The sequence below is a fragment of the Pan troglodytes genome, chromosome 3 (assembly GCF_028858775.2).
Source record: "Pan troglodytes isolate AG18354 chromosome 3, NHGRI_mPanTro3-v2.0_pri, whole genome shotgun sequence".
NCBI lineage: Eukaryota > Metazoa > Chordata > Mammalia > Primates > Hominidae > Pan > Pan troglodytes.
The window spans coordinates 125847232-125867872 of record NC_072401.2 but is presented as its reverse complement, the minus strand read 5'-3'; the positions used below and the strand labels follow the sequence as shown (position 1 = coordinate 125867872).

Sequence of the window (20641 nt, the reverse complement as noted above, 5' to 3'; positions counted from 1 at the left end):
AAAAACAGGGCATAAGAAACACCATAAAAAATGTTTTCATCGAACAAAAGGAATCTTTGACCAAATATATTGCCTTAAATGAAAACAATTAATGAGTGATTGCCCAAGTTAAACAGTTGCATGAAGCAGAGATATAAGTGCTTGGAAAAGAGTTGGTGAAACAACAGAATGAGATGGAACATAGCAAAAATCTTTTCTTATTGTCACTGAACTGGGGAATCCCCTCAGAAATGTAACATAAAACTTAGAAGCTATAAATGGAAAAAAAAAAGACTGATGTATTATCTATATAAAAGTAAAAAAAAAAAAAAGATATTGTACATGTCCAAAAAAAACCTTTCAAAAAGTCAAAAGAAAAATGACAAATGGTGGAAAAAAATTGTATTACATACAACAAACAATTTCTTTTCTTTTTTTTTTTTTTGAGACGGAGTCTCACTCTGGAGTGGAGTGGCACTATCTCAATTTCTTAACATTTAAAGAGTGCCAATAAGAGAAAAATTGGCAGTCTTTGGGGAAATGGGTAAAGTGTATGAAAACACAATTTAAAGAAAAAGAAATATGATTCCTAGGCACATGTGAATATGATTGCCCTTATGGTAAGGAATTATAAATTAAAAGCATGAAGGGGTACATAAATAGAAGGGATATGTTCTAGTATTCAATAATACTAGTTAACAATATTACATTTCAAAATAGCTAGAAAAGAAGAATTGTAATATTCTTAGTACACAGAAGATATAAATGTTTGAGGTGATAGGTACCACGATTACCCTGATCTGATCATTACAGATTGCATGTAGGTATCAAAATATCACATATTTCGTACCCCCAAAATATGTACAACTATTATATGTTATATAGTATATAATATTAATATATGTATTATGTAGTTTTTTTAACTATAATGAGGTTGCCATTTTTCACCTAGCTGTAGAAAAAGTAAATAACATTAATCACTATTATGGAGAGGCTAGGAAAACACCTACTGTTACACAACTGTTGCCTGTGTGTGTATAAATATATACATATATATGTGTGTGATAAATATGTACACACACATTACATATATGAGTATATATATACATTATGTGTGTATATATGTATGTATCTGTGTATATATATAAAATTTATAAGGACAGCATCACTTTGGCAGTATCTATCAAAATATACATAAAGGTGTCCCTTAATCTAACAATTCTATTCCTAGTAATATATCCTACTGACATACATGTGCGTTACAAAATTATGTGGACAAAAACATGATAGATTTAAACTCTACCCTATTAACAACTACATTAAGTGTAAATGATAAATATCTTAAAGGATAGAATTTGACTGGGTAAAAATACAAGATTTAATTATATGTTGCCTATAAAAATTTCACTTCACATATAAAGAGGCAAATAGCTTAAATATAAAAAAATAAAAAAACATGTGCCGTGCTAACCCTAATTAAAAGAAAGGTGGTGTGCCTACATTAATATCAGACAAGGTAGATTTTGGAGAAAAGACTATTACTAGATATAGAGTCATTTCCTAATGATACAGGGGCCAGTTACTTAAGAGGATATAACAGTCATAACATTTGTAGCCCTTAAAACAGAACTTCAAAATATAGGAAGCAAAACTAACACTATTTTAAGAAGTAGACACTTATATTCAAATATTTTAACACTCCCTTTTTAACAACTGATAGAGTAAATAAACCAAAAATCAGTAAGTACGTAGGACCCTTGGACAATACTGTTACCGAATGAACCTAATTGTCAATTACAGAACAGTCTGCCCAGCAACAACAGTATGTGCATTCTTTTTAAGTGCATACACAGCATTTGCTAGGATAGATATACTCTGGGCCATAAAACAAGTCACAATGAATTTGAAGCTATGGAAGTTACACAAAACATGTTATCTGATACAATTCTATTAAACTGTGATAATACAGATATAGATAACTGGGACATTCTCAATTATTTGAAAGCTATATAACTCACTTCTAAATAATGGATGTTTTAAAGAAGAAATCAAAGGGAAATTATTTTTAAGTAGATGATACTGAAAATACTTAGAGGGAAATTAACAGCATTAAAGGATTATATTAGAGGAGAAGGAAAGTGTGAAAAATGACTTCAATTTCCACTATAAGAAACTAGGTAAAGAAGAGCAAATATCCTGGAATAGGCAAAAGAAAGGAGATAATCACTAAATCCTATTAATATTACTCACCAAATTTCTTTCAAATCTGTCTACTTTTTGCTATCACCACTGCCACTAATTTATAATTTACTTTCTCATATTGGTTATGGCTAGTCAGTGGACCATAGTGGCTAAGAGTGGAGACTAGGGTGACCCCCACTATGATGTGCCCAGGACTAGGGGAGAAGGAGATTGGGAAGAGGCGGGGCTGGGTCCTGAGACACAGTACTTGAAACTGGGAATGTCCCAGGCAAACCAGGATGGATGGTCTCCCTTGTGTAGGTTCTGGAACCAGACCTTGGACTTGAATCCCTTTCTTACCACTTATAAAGTAACAAGTGACTGATCCTCTTGTGCCTTGATTACCTTTCCTGGAAATGAGTATTATAATAGTACCCACCTTAAAGAATTAATGTGAGAATCAGATGAGTTAATGGATATGTGAAGTACTTAAAGCATATAGAGCACTGAATTAAAGTTGGCAGTGATGGCCTTGGTGATAGTGGTAGTTCTGGATGGAGATTTTTTTTTTTCTAAGTTCTAAGCATTGGCCTCATATCTCACTCTTTCCTTCTAGACTTACCCTACATCAGATTTTCCTTCACATATACCAGAGTTACCTTTCTAAACTCCAATATAAACATATCAATTTTCTGCTTAAAATATTTCAGTGGCTTCTTAATACCCTTAGAGCAAAGCCCACAATTTATAATAATACCCAGCATTTACTCATTTTCATGCTTCTCATAATTCTTTCTTCCATACTTCACTGGTCTTTCTCTTCTTTACGCCTTTGCATGTGCTGTTGCCTCAACTAGATTTTCTTTCCTGTGTGTCCTCCCCTACCCCCAGCTATTTCTCCTGACTAAACTCCTTCTCCTGGCTCATTACCTTACCAACCTCAATTCCCAATTTCCCTGACCTCTCCCCCACACTTTCCCTGTCAAAAGTAACTTAAGATGGCTTCCTGTGTGCTATATCTGAAGTGGTACTTATTATGTACATTATTCTAGTGTATTGTGTTCTCTATATATTGTACTATATGACTACGTTACTGATTTTTCATCAGCCATCTTTGTGCTCATAATGGACAAAATATATGTTTAAGATACAATAGAGTAGGTTTTCCCAAACTCAGCATGTTCCTTGCCAGGATTACCCCACCTTCCCTCTACCCTCCTGTAGCAGTATGATTGTTTCCTCAAAACTTAGTTCATCTTGAGCACCTAATATATGAATATTATTCTGACGTTCTCTTCCTTCCCTGCCTACTGCACTTAAGTTGGTCATTTCTTTTTATCTTGTTAGTAATTTTACTGCTTTTTCTTATAGCGCTGAGAACAGTGCATTGAAGTTAATTCATTTTCCATTCTAGCTTGCAACAATGTCAAGTCTTTAGGTTCTACTGTGGGCACTATGCTAGGTTCTAGGGGTATACTGATGAGTAAAACCAATTTAGTCTCTCTTGATGCTTACAGCTAAAGAAAAATTTTAAAAAGACACTACATAATTAAATATAAAATTGCAAATTTGTTAGTGGAGTGGAAAAGAACTACTGTATTTGACGTTATGGAAGCATGTAATAGGGATTTGACCTTGAGAAGGTTACTCTCAACTTAAAATTGAAGATAAACTACATGAAGAGAGACGGGAAGTGCATGCCAGGCAGAGGAAACTGCAAATGAAAAGGCCCACGTGTAATTGTGTCTCATGAAGTCATTGAAAGAAGGCTAGTCTGGCTGGAATAACATTTGAAGTGACCCTGGCTGCAGTAGAAACTCACAGGAGGTGAGCTGTTGGAGGCATGTAGATTGTTAGGGTAGCCCAGGTAAAAGAGACGAAGAATTGAGGTAGGTTGGCCTACAGTGATGATGTTACAGGATATTTGAGATTTTTTAAAAAGAAATATTGATTCTTGCATGGTGATAAATTAGATCTTGGTGGCTATTATATTGAAAGACTAAGAAAACACACTTTTAGAACACATTATTTGTAAGTTTCTGGTGTGCATAACTGGATGGATTATGTCCTCTTCACTGTTGTATCTGCTCAGCACCTTATTGACACCACAGCACACATCAAGTAAATATTTGTTGAAAATGAATAAGCGTGTTGTATTTATGAAAAAGTTATATTCAACTGCAATATAAGTTACACGCATAAGAAATGCATTAATTAATGGAGTAAAGCCTAATACTTTGTTCTTACTTTGAAGTTTGAAAATATGTCAAATGGGATCTAGAATATAGTTCATCTTTGTACAGTCTTTTAAAATAAAATTTGTGGAAGACGAGCTTGTATAAACTGCAGTAATTTTGTGGGAAAAATGGTGATAAAATACTTCTACTACAGAACTCTTGATATTTTGCTTTTTATTAAGGTGATCCCCAGAGTTTGTTTTGTTTTCCACTCTGCAACACATTTTAGCTTTGTCATAAGGAAATCACACTTTTTATCACTGACTCAAAACAATCAGAAAGGGAATATTGAAATATAGTTTTCTTCAGTTCTGAATGCATTTGTTAATTATGCTGAATTACACACACCCACACACCCACATACTCTTGGTTGTTCAAAATGCTGTAATTGGAAATACAAACTATTTGGGACCAATGTTGTACTTAAAGTAAGGAATTGAAACTTGTATAATATTTTTTGTTCTAACACCTTATTTTATTCTTAAAGAATTTATAATTAATACTCTAATGTTTGAATAATAAATCTTAACATCATAGCCACTTAACATTCAAAATGCCCATGTGTATGTGTTTTACAGGTGTGTTCTACTCCCTCTTCTGGGAATGAAGCCTCCCCAGCAAAGCCTATACCTGCTTGTTGATTCTGTTGACGAAGGGTGTAACATTACTGAAGGTGAACAAACGTCTACCAGCTTATCTGGGACTGTTGCAGCACTTTTAGCTGGTCACCATGAGTTCTTTCCACCATGGCTATTGCTTCTCTGTTCTGCCCGAAAGCAGAGTAAGGCTGTTACTAAAATGTTTACTGGTAAGCATAATTACTTACTGCCATCCTTAAATGCTTTTCATTAATGAACTAGTTTCTTAGAGGAAAAAGTATGCAGTTGAACATCTGCGTGTTGCATTTGCTCCTTCTATCAGCTATTCTCAATTGTGCCTTTTGAAATTTATATAAAAAAGCCTTAGCATGTTTTTAAGATCATTTAAACATACCTTTTTTTCAAGATTCTTTTCCTAAGTGCTTTAGTAACAGGAGTATCTCATGCCATATTTGCTGCTATACATCTTGGGGCTGCATTTGTTATGTTGTTGTATCATGATCAATTTAAACCTTTTTCTGATGTTTGAGATTACAGTCTATATAATATATAAAAGCACACTGTCAGAGTTTCTTTTTTTTTCTTTCTCTTACTTTTTTTTACTTTTCTTTATTTACTACCATAATAAAGTTGTGGTTCCTCCTATTAGATTAACACACTCCTCTTTGTCTTGTGGGAAATAAAAGAAGTGTAAAACAAGGACATATCACGGATATATAGTGTAATTGGAGAGATATTAATTAAGTTAATGATTAATTAGCCATATAACTTTTGAGTAGTTCTATACATTTTACAGTATGTTGAAATCTTGTTAGTTTGTTAAAATAATTTTCTGTAAGCGGCTTTATTCCTTCTATCAGGTTGTCTCTCTTCAATTCCCTTGCTACTAAAGGCAGCACTTTTGGTTTCCACATATGGCATTCTTTCTTGTTGTTATTGATAAAAATATAGTTGGTAAAAGTTTAGTAATTTAAATAACAATAGCTAACACTTAACGTAGCATTTAGTATGTCAGGCATAGGTACAGTAGAAGCCCCTTTTGGTCTGTGTCACCGTTCCTTTCTTTTCCTCATTAGAGAAAACCAGTATTACTCACTTATTTTATATGCTTTCCGCTCATATTTTATATTATGTATGTTTATAGTTTACATAAATGAAACACTCTGTACACCATCTGAGCTTTTACCACTCACTAGCCATGTGACTTTACACAATTTATATTCTCTGTACCTCTGTTTCCTTATCTATGAAATGGGGATTATAATATTACTTTTCTTATAGGATTTTTGTAAGGTTAAATGACAAATTACATATGAAGCACTTAGGACAATGCCTAATACATAGTAAGTGCTTCAGAAATATATCATTGCTATTATTCTTATTATTTGATTGTCTTTTTTTAGCCAACAATATTTTTGAGCCATATTCATTATAAATCCATTTCATTGGTTTTAATTGGTAGATAGTACTCCTTCCCATCAATAAATCTCTTTTTATTTTTCCATTATCCTATTCATGGACATTTAGATCATTTTCAGTTTTTTGCTGTTACAAAAAATGCTTCATGAACATATTTGTTCATGTATTCTTGTGCACATGTGCTGAAAGTTTACGTTATAAATCTAGACTTGTAATTGCTGGATTATAGAGTATGTACATTTTGAACTCCAGTTAAATTTACTTCTTTTTTTGGGATATTAATTATTAAATTGTTGGGCTGTATATAAACATGTGACCACCTCTCTGTTCATGGTAGATGTGGAATTTTGAGGTAAAAATTTAAGGATATTGCTAAAGTTATTAATACATATTGTCAAATTGCTTTCCAAAAGGATATATATCATTATATTCCTACCTGAAAGTGTTGGGTGGTTTCTTTTTACTTGCACCAGTATTGAATTATGTCTTTCTTTAATTTGTCAATGTGGTATGTGAAAAATACTCTATTATGTTTATTTGTACTTCTTGTTTACTGTTGAACCCTTTCTCCCTTATGCTTATTTCATCAATTTGCCTTTTTTCCATGAAATTCTGCTATCTGACCTTTATGTTTTTATTGGGAAGTCAAAGTTATTTTCTTACTGATTTTCAGGGCTTGTATTTGATATTTTTTCAATTCTTTGCAACTATTTTCTTCAGCTTTTTAAAATTGTAATAATTATTTTGAAGTATATTATATGTAAGCTCTAATGTATTGTCCTTTACTATTCTGTATTCTTAGTTTTACCTTTAATGATTTTGCCCATATACACTATTGTTTACTAAAAGGTGTGAAATAAAGCTCTAACTTGAATAATCTGTAAAATCATAAATTTTCTCAGCAATTTATTGACTTCCTTTACAATTACTTGGTGATTTTTTTCCATCATACATTAAGTTTGGGTGTGTGTACATATAGATATGTCTGTGTACTATTACTCTATTTCTAAACTATTCATCTGCTCTTCTAAACTATCTGTCAGCATTATTATGCAAATAAAATGTTGGCTTAATTTTTGTAATTTTCTTGCACAATTACTTCCCAGCCCTCTTTGCCATCATTATTATTATTTTAAATTATATATTTTTACCTGTGCTCCTCTAGATTGTAATAGCATATTTTAAATTATAACTGTCAGTGATATAAACCAAAAAATTATTAAGATTTTGATAAAATTGCAATTTAAATAAGAAAGAATTTGCTGTTTAAAATATGCTTTCTTTCTACTCATAAACATAGCATATCTGTGCATTTATTCAAGTTTCTCCTTAGATTTTCCAGTTTTCCTTCTATATGTCCTACACATATCTTTCTGGTCTTTGCTTACGTTTTAAGTTGAAATGTATGTGTTTTTAGTTGTATGCATTTGAAATTAAAATTGCAAGTGTATCATCATAGCCAGTAACATTAAGATCTTTACTATGTCTAAATTGGCTTTACCTACTCATATCTGAGGATTAAGCCTTTGGAAAGACAGTTTTTATAACTTTTCTGATGTATTCACTATACTGACCAGTAGCATTTTCATTAATGGCTTCAAATTAATCTAATGAAAATGACTTTGGCACTAAGCACAATTTTGACTACAACTAGGGTATTCTCATAGGCTGATCATTGTTAGGCCTTGTTATGGGACTGAAAGAAATAGCAGCCTATTTCAAAACATTTTGTGCCCAAAAAATTAACCCTCCAAGATTTTTAAAAGATTATTTATGTGTTTATTTTATCTGATTATAAAAGTATTACAGGCTCCATTTAGAACATATTTTAAATGACAACATACACAAATATTACACCAGATAATAATAAGAGTGCTTAATTATTATTAACACATTGTGTTAAATTCTGTATATGTTTCCCTTCCTAGTTGAGATCATGCTATATATCAATTTGATTTTCTGCTTTTTAAATTTAACATTGACAAACCTTTCAGTGTCACCATATTGTCTTTTTAATGACTATTTTAATGCCTACATATTTTATTTGTATATTAATATGCTGGCATTTGCTTAAACTTCTTGTTATATTTTTAGGTTTTATTTTCGTATTGCTTATCCTCATGTTCTTCATGATAATAAGTAATTTCAGTAAGCATCAATTTATAAATATTGGCACAGGTCTTCTCTTTCACTCTGTTTTCCCCAGTAATGCGTAATGCGGTACCCTGAGAAATAATTCAAGCAAGAATAGAAAATAATAGAAATGTTTCAAGTAAGAATAGAAAAGTTCAAGTAAGAATAGAAAAGTTCAAGTAAGAATAGAAAAGAATAGAAAAATACTTCTATTCAAGTAAGAATAGAAAAGAAATAGGGAGGTAGGTGGTCCATCATTTCAGTAAGTCATGTTTTTATTCCCCTAGAAGTTTTGATTATTTTTCAGCCCTATCTTATGTTTAAAAGTGCTTTGATAGCTATATATTGTGTGTGTTCATAATAAGAGGATTACATGTGTATTAGTCAGAAGTTATAATTTTTAAAAGTAATTATTTTCAGTACTGTAACTCAAGATATTTAAGTTGTTGATTAATAGATATTCTTAGTTCTGTTTTAATGAACAGATAACTATTATAACCATCATTGGTAAAGAACATGATAATTTCTTCTATCTAAAATCCATATTATTAAGTATTTAGATTGGGGGGAGATTTATTCTCTAAATTATAAATTCTCTGTAAGTTTTCTTTATGAAATTCTATACTTTCTTATAGAATTAATCCTATGTCCCTACTCCCTCCTCTTCATTCCCGTCAAACACTTGAGTTTTCTTTCACAGCTTTCTATTCTTGTTCCTATCTTAATGAAAAGAGCAAACTTCAAAGTCAAACAAAACAATCAAAATTTATCACTTTCTAGCTGTGTTACTGTGAGCAATTTATTTAGCCTTTCTGAGCTTTAGGTTCCTCATTTTTTTAAAATAGAAATATTTATCTCCCAGGCTTAACAGACAAGGAAGTTTTATAAATAATGAATACTTAAACTGCTACCTTAGTTGACTCTCAATAAATGTTGCTCTCCTTTATTCCTTTCTGTAGAACCCTACCTGTTACTGTGGAGTTTCTGTCTTAATAATCTCAAGTTCCAATCATGACATCTTAGTTAATTAGGTTTAAATTTTAGGTATTTATTCATAATGTATTATCTTTCATGTAAATCAAGTAGTGTAATATAAAGTATTACATTAAAGTAATGTAAAGTATTACATTGCTTCAGAAACTTTAAAACCCTATATAATGTAAAATAGTATTATTTCTTAGGTAACTTATTTTATTAGCAATGTACTAGGTATTTCCCTTATCTGACTTAAATTTTAAAGTGAATTGATAAAGTCAAAAGCAAATGGACACACAGAAAAAGATTTGGAGGCAAATCATCTCACATCACTGGTAAATATAGATTGCTGTAAATTTCTAGGTATGTTTTAAACCCTCCTTAGGTGAGCAGTGACTTTTTCACAATTGAAATTTATCTTTTGAAATTATTTCTGTTGAGGATTTAATAATCAATTGTGTGTGTATACGTATATATGTAAAATTAGATTCTATTTTATATAGATTTAGGGCTGTATAAATCTATATACAAAGGGCTATATTAGGACAACTGTTATTCATATTTTATTCTTGGTTGTTTTTAATTTTTCAATAACTGTCCATTTTGTCTACATACTTAAAGCTTAGTATTACAAAATTGAGTTCATCAGCTTTTTCTCCAAACCTATTATTTGTCCTTCACTGGTCTCTTTTTCAGTCCTGTTGGTAGAGCCACAAGTTAATGTCAGCTTTGACTCGTCCTTCTCTCTTTACTTCTCCACATTCACCAAACACTGTATAATCTAGCTCTTATTAAAAATTCCCAAGTCCATCACGTTATTTTTGCTGCTGCTGCTGCAACTGCTGCCACCACCATGGCTGTTCAGGCTCATAGTGATTTTCATCTAGAGTGTATCACAGCCTCTTTAAAAATCGTTTTTCCTTTAATCTTGACTTGCTCCAGTTCTTCTTTAGATGTTAGAATATTCCTTCAAAATGCAAATCTGGTCATGTTAGAGACTTGATAAGTTCATTCACTTAGCAGTTTTTTGTTCTGTAAGATGAATACACAATTGTCTAATAAGTTCATATCTGTATATCATGATGTCATCTGCCTTTAGACAGTGAAATTATGGCTTCCTTTAAAGAACTTAAAATGAGTTTAAAATAGCTATAGCTAGTATATTTTTAGGTTGGTTTAAATCTTATTATTTATTTTACAGTGCTGAAGTTTTTTGACCATAATTTAGCCAAAAAGTTGGATCTTAATTGGTTCAAGCTATTTATTGATGGTCTGAGATTTAGTTATTTTAGTTTGATAAAATGTACAGTAATGTAGTTTAAAGACAATGACTGGATATTCTAATTGGATGTAAATATTCAGTCACATAATTAAGGCTAGTGTATATTCAAGTGTATAGGTGAAAATATATAAATTATTTATATGGAAGAGATTTTGTAAAAAGAAACCTTACTTGTTATGTCTCCTGCAACTTTTTTTCCCAATCACTTGGGAGTTCAGATGATGTTAACTGGGTACTTTTATGGTTATGTAAGACTGTCTGCTTCTTAATTAGTATCTATTACAATGGAGTTGAGAGAGGCACCAAGCTACTAAAGGAATAAGTAGTTCGATTTGTAGGTAGGAAAATGAAATTTTTCTGCCATCAGTGTGTTTTTGCAGAAAGAAAAGAAAACTGATTTACATACTAATAGGTATGAATTGATCTGCTTATTAGTATTAATTTATTAATTGATTTATTTGTTTATTATATGTTGAAGACATTCTCTTTGAAGATATGGTACTTCTATAATCCTTTTCAACTGATTACGTCTACTTTTTTATCTCTTCTTTAGGTTTTCGAAAAATAAGTTTAGATGACCTTCGGAAGGCATATATTGTCAAGGATGTTCAGCAGTACATTCTTCATCGTTTAGATCAAGAAGAAGCTTTGCGACAACACCTCACAAAAGAAACTGCAGAGATGTTAAATCAACTGCACATTAAAAGCAGTGGATGCTTTCTTTACCTAGAACGAGTTTTAGATGGAGTTGTAGAAAATTTTATTATGTTAAGAGAAATTCGTGACATCCCAGGAACTCTAAATGGTTTATATCTCTGGCTGTGCCAAAGACTTTTTGTAAGAAAACAATTTGCAAAGGTTCAGCCTATTTTGAATGTGATTCTTGCAGCCTGCCGACCTTTGACCATAACGGAATTATATCACGCAGTATGGACCAAAAACATGTCGTTAACTTTGGAAGATTTTCAACGCAAGTTAGATGTCCTCTCCAAACTTCTTGTTGATGGACTAGGAAATACAAAAATACTGTTTCATTATAGTTTTGCAGAGTGGCTTCTGGATGTGAAACACTGTACTCAGAAGTATTTATGTAATGCAGCAGAAGGACACAGAATGTTGGCTATGAGTTATACCTGTCAAGCCAAGAATTTAACACCATTGGAAGCACAAGAATTTGCATTGCACTTAATTAACTCAAACTTACAATTAGAGACAGCAGAGTTAGCTCTGTGGATGATATGGAATGGTACACCTGTCAGAGATTCCCTTTCTACTTTGATACCCAAGGAACAAGAAGTGCTACAGCTGTTGGTTAAAGCTGGGGCTCATGTCAACAGTGAAGACGATCGCACATCATGCATAGTTCGACAAGCCTTAGAAAGAGAGGATTCCATTCGGACATTATTAGATAATGGAGCTTCAGTAAATCAGTGTGATTCAAATGGGAGAACATTATTGGCTAATGCTGCATATAGTGGCAGTCTTGATGTAGTCAATTTACTTGTCTCTAGGGGAGCAGATTTAGAGATAGAAGATGCTCATGGACATACACCACTCACCCTAGCAGCTAGACAAGGACATACCAAGGTGGTTAATTGTTTGATTGGGTGTGGAGCAAATATTAATCATACTGATCAAGATGGTTGGACAGCATTAAGATCTGCTGCTTGGGGTGGCCATACTGAGGTAGTTTCTGCACTACTTTATGCTGGCGTAAAAGTGGATTGTGCAGATGCTGATAGCCGAACAGCTTTGAGAGCAGCAGCATGGGGAGGACACGAGGATATTGTACTGAATTTGCTACAACATGGCGCTGAAGTGAACAAAGCTGATAATGAAGGTAGAACTGCTTTGATAGCAGCAGCATACATGGGACATAGAGAGATTGTGGAACACCTACTGGACCATGGAGCAGAAGTAAATCATGAGGATGTTGATGGCAGGACTGCACTCTCTGTAGCTGCACTTTGTGTGCCTGCAAGTAAAGGGCACGCATCAGTTGTTAGCCTTTTAATTGATCGAGGTGCTGAAGTAGATCATTGTGATAAAGATGGCATGACTCCACTGCTGGTAGCTGCCTATGAAGGACATGTTGATGTGGTTGACTTGCTTCTAGAAGGGGGAGCAGATGTAGATCACACAGATAACAATGGCCGTACACCCCTCTTAGCAGCAGCTTCTATGGGTCATGCATCAGTTGTAAATACCCTTTTGTTTTGGGGTGCAGCTGTGGATAGTATTGATAGTGAAGGTAGGACAGTCCTCAGTATAGCTTCAGCACAAGGAAATGTTGAGGTGGTACGTACTCTACTGGATAGAGGGTTAGATGAAAATCACAGAGATGATGCTGGATGGACACCTTTGCACATGGCAGCTTTTGAAGGGCACAGATTGATATGTGAAGCACTTATTGAACAAGGTGCTAGAACAAATGAGATTGACAATGATGGACGAATCCCTTTCATATTAGCTTCACAAGAGGGTCATTATGATTGTGTTCAAATATTACTGGAAAACAAATCCAACATTGATCAAAGAGGTTATGATGGAAGAAACGCACTGCGGGTTGCTGCATTAGAAGGGCACAGGGACATTGTTGAATTGCTTTTTAGCCATGGTGCTGATGTTAACTGCAAAGATGCTGATGGTCGGCCTACACTTTATATCTTGGCCTTAGAAAATCAGCTTACAATGGCCGAATATTTTTTAGAAAATGGTGCAAACGTAGAAGCAAGTGATGCTGAAGGAAGGACAGCACTTCATGTGTCTTGTTGGCAAGGCCATATGGAAATGGTGCAGGTACTGATAGCATACCATGCTGATGTCAATGCTGCAGACAATGAAAAGCGCTCTGCTTTGCAGTCTGCAGCCTGGCAGGGCCATGTAAAAGTGGTTCAGCTTCTGATTGAACATGGTGCTGTAGTTGACCATACATGTAACCAAGGTGCAACTGCACTCTGTATTGCAGCCCAGGAAGGGCACATTGATGTTGTGCAGGTCTTATTAGAGCATGGTGCTGATCCAAACCATGCTGATCAATTTGGACGCACTGCTATGCGTGTTGCAGCCAAAAATGGACATTCTCAGATAATTAAATTATTAGAAAAATACGGTGCATCTAGTTTGAATGGCTGTTCCCCATCTCCTGTTCACACAATGGAGCAAAAACCTCTACAGTCATTGTCTTCAAAAGTGCAGTCATTAACCATTAAATCAAATAGCTCTGGTAGTACTGGTGGAGGGGATATGCAGCCTTCGTTACGTGGTTTACCTAATGGGCCTGCTCATGCTTTTAGTTCTCCTTCAGAATCTCCAGATTCTACAGTTGACCGGCAGAAGTCATCACTGTCAAATAATTCCCTGAAAAGCTCAAAAAATTCATCTTTGAGAACTACTTCATCTACAGCAACGGCTCAAACAGTGCCAATTGATAGCTTTCATAACTTGTCATTTACAGAACAAATTCAGCAGCATTCATTGCCACGCAGTAGAAGTCGACAGTCAATTGTTTCCCCATCTTCCACAACACAGTCCTTAGGACAGAGTCATAATTCACCAAGTAGTGAATTTGAGTGGAGTCAAGTAAAGCCCAGTTTGAAGTCAACTAAAGCAAATAAAGGGGGGAAATCAGAAAATTCTGCCAAGTCTGGATCAGCTGGGAAAAAAGCAAAACAAAGTAATTCTTCACAGCCAAAGGTTTTAGAATATGAAATGACTCAGTTTGATAGAAGAGGACCTATAGCCAAATCCGGGACTGCTGCACCACCTAAACAGATGCCAGCAGAATCTCAATGCAAAATTATGATACCTTCAGCTCAGCAGGAAATTGGTCGATCTCAACAGCAGTTTCTTATTCACCAACAAAGTGGGGAACAGAAGAAGAGAAATGGAATAATGACAAATCCAAATTATCATCTTCAGAGCAACCAGGTTTTTCTTGGTAGGGTTTCAGTCCCACGAACAATGCAAGATAGAGGGCATCAGGAAGTGTTGGAGGGATACCCTTCCTCAGAGACAGAATTAAGCCTTAAACAAGCTCTGAAGCTTCAGATTGAAGGTTCTGACCCTAGCTTCAACTATAAAAAGGAAACACCATTATAAAAGGTAATATTTTGTCAACATAAAGAGTAAAAAACAAAAGTAGAGTTCCCTCTACTTGGAATGCTCTTTTCCCTGATCACAAGGCCAATTCCCTCAGTTAATCTCTACTCAGATGTCATCTGGGCCAGACCTGCCTCATCACCCCTTTACATCAGAATTCTTCTGCCTCTAGCACTCCTTTCCCCCTTGCCTGCATTATGTTATCCAAAGCACTTACTATTTAAAATACTTCAGATGTTTTCTTTATTATTTTTCTCCTCTGAACTAAAAATACAACCTTTGTGAGGGTAGGGTTTTCTATCTGTTCACTACTGTATTTCATGTACTTGGAATAGTGCTTGGACCTATGGTAGTTTCCCAGTAAAAATTTGTTGAATAAGTGAATGAACTAATGAATGAATGAATGAATATACTACTTATGGATCCCAGATTAAGAATTCTTTCCTATTCAGTTATGTCCTCCTTTTAAAAGAACTTTGATGGTGTCAGAGGGAGGGGCTGTTTCAAACTCATCTTTTTGGTTTGAATGCAATAATGTCTGTAGCACATAGTAGATAGTAAATATTAATTTCATTCCTTTTCACTCAGAAAGAAGTCAAAAACTTATTAGAAGGTAGTTTTTATAATGACAGATCTCTTGAGACTCTTCTAAGTAATGTTTTCACACATAAGGCATAGATGTGAAAAATGGTAAATGGATGTTTTTGCAATATTGGTATTTAGGGCACTTTATACCTGGATAAAATAGTCATATTTGTTAAATAAAAATTTTTTTTCTCCTTCCTGTAACAAAGGATACTTCATTAATAATATAGGGGATGTTAGTGGGAAAATAGGTATGTAAGTTTTATATTTTAGATACTTTTTCAGAAGCACATTTCCTATATTGGAGATAAATCTGAAGATTTTATTAGGGGTCTTTCCTAGCTTACACTGCAGCTATATTTATCCCACTTTGCTTAATGATTTTTCTTCCTCTAACAAAATTATATATACTCTTTCCTTTTTGCTGCTTCTGTCTTTGTAAACATATTTTAGGGATATAATAGGTGAAACACTATTATAGATAAATTCCTCATATCTTCTAATAATAAATAGCCTTCAATGTGAATCTAGGGGTGACCAAATGTCATTCAAAAATAATTTGAATAAAGTACTTAATTCAGCCCCCAAATGCAATTCGTTTTTAAAATAATTAGTTCTGATGGTGCACCCTTTCAACTCTCATGATATCTGTTTTAAAGGCAAAATATAAATACGTATTAAAAATGAAACACCAGAATTAAGGTAAACATTTTGTGGAATTTAAAAAGTGGCTTATAAGTTAAATAATAGTTAAGTCTGCTTTGTGCTTTGCATGGTAAATATATAGATAAGGATATATAGAGGTAAATGTATTATATAAAGTTTTAAAATGATATGTAGCTATATAATACAATGTAGAAAATAATTTTTTTTTTAACTTTTGCATTAGTTTCCTATTCTGTGAAACAGAAGACATTGTGATGGAGTGGTTCTTCAGCTACTGGATGGAAACATATGCCTGTTGATTTGCTGAAAAAACAAAAAAAATGAAGAATGTGATCTCTGCAGTACAGTTACCTTAATTACTGTAATGTGCCTAAATAGTAAGGCTGCCTTCTCAATGTAACCCTCTGTGCTTAAAAAATTTCATTTTGTGTGCTTTGTATTCACTACACAGGAATAAGCACTTTTTAAAAATGCAGATACATACTGCAGTTCCCTGATAAAAGCTGAAAAGAAAATTTGAGTATTTTAAGTTAAGATGTGATAAAAAATGTGCATGTGCCATAATCAAATATATATGAAAAGGCAGTGTTCCTTGTATTTATTTTTTTTTCTTTTTGTGGCAAAAGAAACTTAAACATACTGTTTCAGTCACATTGCATTGTAGTGTATGGCCTGTTTCTTGTATCTTTAAAGACGTTGCTCAATAAAACAAATCTTGCAACTGTTCTATGTTCACTACACCTTCAGCATTGGATAAAAATCAGTTTCTATATAAATATCACATTGAAATGAAAAAATGATTTCTTGACAGTTAAAAAAAATATTTTATAGTAGTTTAGGGAGCTGCTTTAAGTAGTTTAAATCTGGGTTTTCCCAGTAGAATTCTTCTCATCTCTGGCTAAACATGTCAGAACAAACAACCAACCAGTCTGTGGGCAGAACAAAGTCCTATTTCATCCGCTGGGATACAATTTCACCTTCCATTCACTTTGTCATTACACCTCTAAGAAGACAGACTATCATTCCTGAGGCATGAAAATTCTCAGGGACAAAGCCATGCCTCAGTCACATGTGTGTGCAGAGAGAAATGCACCTGTCTATCTAAGGGTAGATTTTTGATCCCTGAATAATTCATTGACTAAACTGACCTCTTCCTCCTGGCTAAATAAATTAATTTTGCTGGCTTCTCTCTCAGCGGTTTCTATTTTGTAAATTGCTGCATGACCAAAATAGCCCCACTCAAAATCAATTGGATTAATTTTAATGGTTTGGTTGGATGAATATTCTGGATGAATATAAAATGTGCTGCCCTTCACAGATGACACCACTCACCTGTCAATCATAGCACATGTGTACTTTTTATTGTTACTTAATAGTGATGGATTTGCACTTTTCTATCCTCATACTCTTTCCTGTTTTCTTCTTTGTACAATTGCATGCAGGAGGGCTGGATGCCAGGGTTAGGAGAGAAATTCATGACAAGGAAGGTAAAATTGGTTCAAATGAGCATGTGTCCCACAGCCTTAGTCTCCTTACTCTTAAATCAGTGGAGCTGTAGCTTAGATGGGTCGTTTATATGTCTGGAAAAGTTGTCATAATAGTTTAGAAGCCAAGGTTGTGGATTTGATCTTAGAATGGGCCTGTTAATCTTATAGAACCCAGAAATTCTGTTCTTTTCATGTACTGTTGATAAGGAGGAATGAGGAAAGAGAATTTGGAGATTCAGCACAAAACCATTGCTACTTCTAGAACAAAATCTTTAGAATATGTCCTAATAACAAAGGTCAGTAATGTCATCTTCATATATGAAGGACACATGTGATACATTGTTCGTGGAAATAGAAATGTATAATCATGATAAATGTTTCACTTGAATCTTATTGTAAGGCTTTTCTTGCTTTTATTTTTTAAAGTCAGCAAAACTCATTTTGTCTGTCATCTATAAGTCATAGTGAGGACTACGAGATAAGTTGATAAGTTCAATTGATATTAAGGTGACATGGCAATATTAATAACTCAAATGTGAATGTTTCAAGTATTGAATTCTTGTCCCTATGGGACATTTATTAAATAAACTTAATAGGACTCTTGCAAAGTAGCCTTAAAAGTGTTAATGAGTCTATTAATAAATATGAACACATACTATTATTAGAACCAACTTTACTCATATCTCAAATACAGTACATTTACATTACTGTAGAGGATGAAGCTCTAATTTCTATTACATGTATTTTTCTTTAGAAAGAGAACCCTGAAAGCTGCCAGTTTTTCTGTTAACTTTGAATTATTGAAATTGTATTTATTTAATTTTATTGTTTTTACAAAATTGCACCTTGTGTCCAAAGGGCGAAGATATGACATTGCATAAGGGATTTATGTTTTTCAAAGAGCTAACTGTTTTCATATCCATACTATATACACTTGAAGCAATTGGTAGGAAGAGAACCTATTGGAAAAATACGATTTTCAAAAGTAAGTATTCCTCGGGATGTTTTTATATAAATTATGTTTTGGAATAGAACATAAATGACTTTGAGTTAGGATAAGGATGATAGGATGGGTGCTGGAGATGCCCTGCCTTGCTTATTTGTTTCTGTGGGGGATTTAATACTATAAATGAAAGTGGCTTCTGCTCCATTAAAAAGTAAAAATTGTCCTCCAAATATAAAACTCCTTAATAGATATTTTTGAAATTAAAATCTTTAAATTTTATAAATCAGCTGTTGCCACTACACAACTATGATGGCATGTGATTATAACATTTTTATAACATTCCGTCTGTGTCTATTCCCTAAATATCATGAGTTTATAATAAGGAAAGTGATAAAAATACAGTAATGAAATAAAAATCTGAATGTTTCTAAGAAAGGTTTTGGAAGGAAAAATGACCTGAAATCAGTGCGTACTGCAAAGTACAGCCAATAATTTTTGTTCTTTGTTTTCACCCCCACCCTCACTGGAATTCTCACCAAAAATAGTTTGATACTTAAAAAACAGAAGTAAATACTTTTCTCAATATTGTTTTGGCTATGCAAATATTTGTTTTGCTTAATGTCCTCCATTTACACTTCTCAGCAAATGTAGTTGCAAACAAATGCTTTCTTTTTATTTTTCCCTTGGTTTGAGGTATGTAAATAGCCTAAAATGTACATTGAATTTCACATTGTAAAAGTTTTATTTTATCCCTTGTATGATATTACTCAAAAAATCCCTGTGTATATGAAAGTGCATAATAAATATATTTGCTTTACAGAGAAGATCTTGTTTTAATTTTGTCCTTGAACCAGTAGAACATGCATGATATGCATATAGCATAAACAACTGTTAGTTGTTTTAAGTTATTATCTTAAATAAATCCTGAGCAAATGAATTTGGAAACATTTTGCAAAGAAGAAAGTGAAATATAACACTGTCCAAAGGAAGGTAGAAAAACAGAAAGATTTAGTGTTTATGTCTTCCTAAGCCTTTTTAAAGACTTAATGTTCTTTCCCCCGCCCCCCGTGACTGATTATATACTATATCACACCATGTCAGGTTTTGTGCCTCTGAGAATTGCAGTAATCCAATAAATTTTGTATATGTGTGCTCCTTGATCATCAGAATATTATGGCCATCTTATGGCAGATATTTTGGGAGTTTATTGCAAACATGGTCATTCATTTTCTAAATAAAATTTGTGTGTTTCTTCACTCAGTAAACTTGCGTCACTTCTTCATGACCTCTTTCCCCACCAGAACACAGCATACACATGCTGTATGTATGCATACACATGCTGTATGTATACATACACACAAATGGCTTTTTGAATTTGTGGGTTCCACATCCCTGGATGCAACCAATCTCAGATAAAATATTCGGAAAGAAAATTCTAAAGTTCTGAAAAACAAATTTGCTATGTGCCAAGTACTACCTGAGTCCACCTGAATGAAGTGATGTGTAGGCATTGTATTAGGTATTGTAAGTAATCTAGAGATGATTTAAAGTATACAGAGCATATGCGTAGGTTATATATAAATGTTGTGCCATTTCATATAAGGGACAGGAGTGTCTGAGGATTTTGGTATCCAAGAGGAGTCCTGGAAACAATCTCCCTATGTTTACTAATGAATAACTATCCTATTACTCCAAAGAGAGGTTTCTAAAAAGGCCAACAAGGTATCTTCTGTTCTGTAATTTCATGAAAATTGTAGTGTTCTGCAGTTATATTTTTTTATAAATTTGTTGAATTAATATAAATCTTATTCTAAAAAATTAATAATATAACAATGTGTTTAAACACAAATGTATGGTATACATAGAAGAATTTAAAAACAGACCGGTAGCTAAATAAACTTACATGGAGTTTTCTAGCTAATGGTCCAAGGAAATACACTGTGAGAACTTGGTGATAATTAATGTTTTCACTCCTTTGCCCTAGCAGTTGGAAGGATTACAACTACAGTCGTCCCACTGTATCCTGGGTGGATTGGTTCCAGGAACCCAGG

General features: G+C 33.5%; 1 protein-coding gene across 1 annotated transcript in view; it reads left to right on the top strand.

Annotated features, from left to right (window-relative positions):
• ANKRD50 (ankyrin repeat domain containing 50) overlaps positions 1-19414 on the top strand; it is a 47508-nt gene extending 28094 nt beyond the window's left edge. The window contains exons 3-5 of the mRNA XM_517429.7: positions 4976-5205; positions 11359-14909; positions 16381-19414. Coding sequence (XP_517429.1) covers positions 4976-5205; positions 11359-14906 — 3778 coding nt within the window. The 3' untranslated portion in view covers positions 14907-14909; positions 16381-19414. The remainder of the gene's footprint in view (positions 1-4975; positions 5206-11358; positions 14910-16380) is intronic.
• Positions 19415-20641: the final 1227 nt, after the last annotated feature.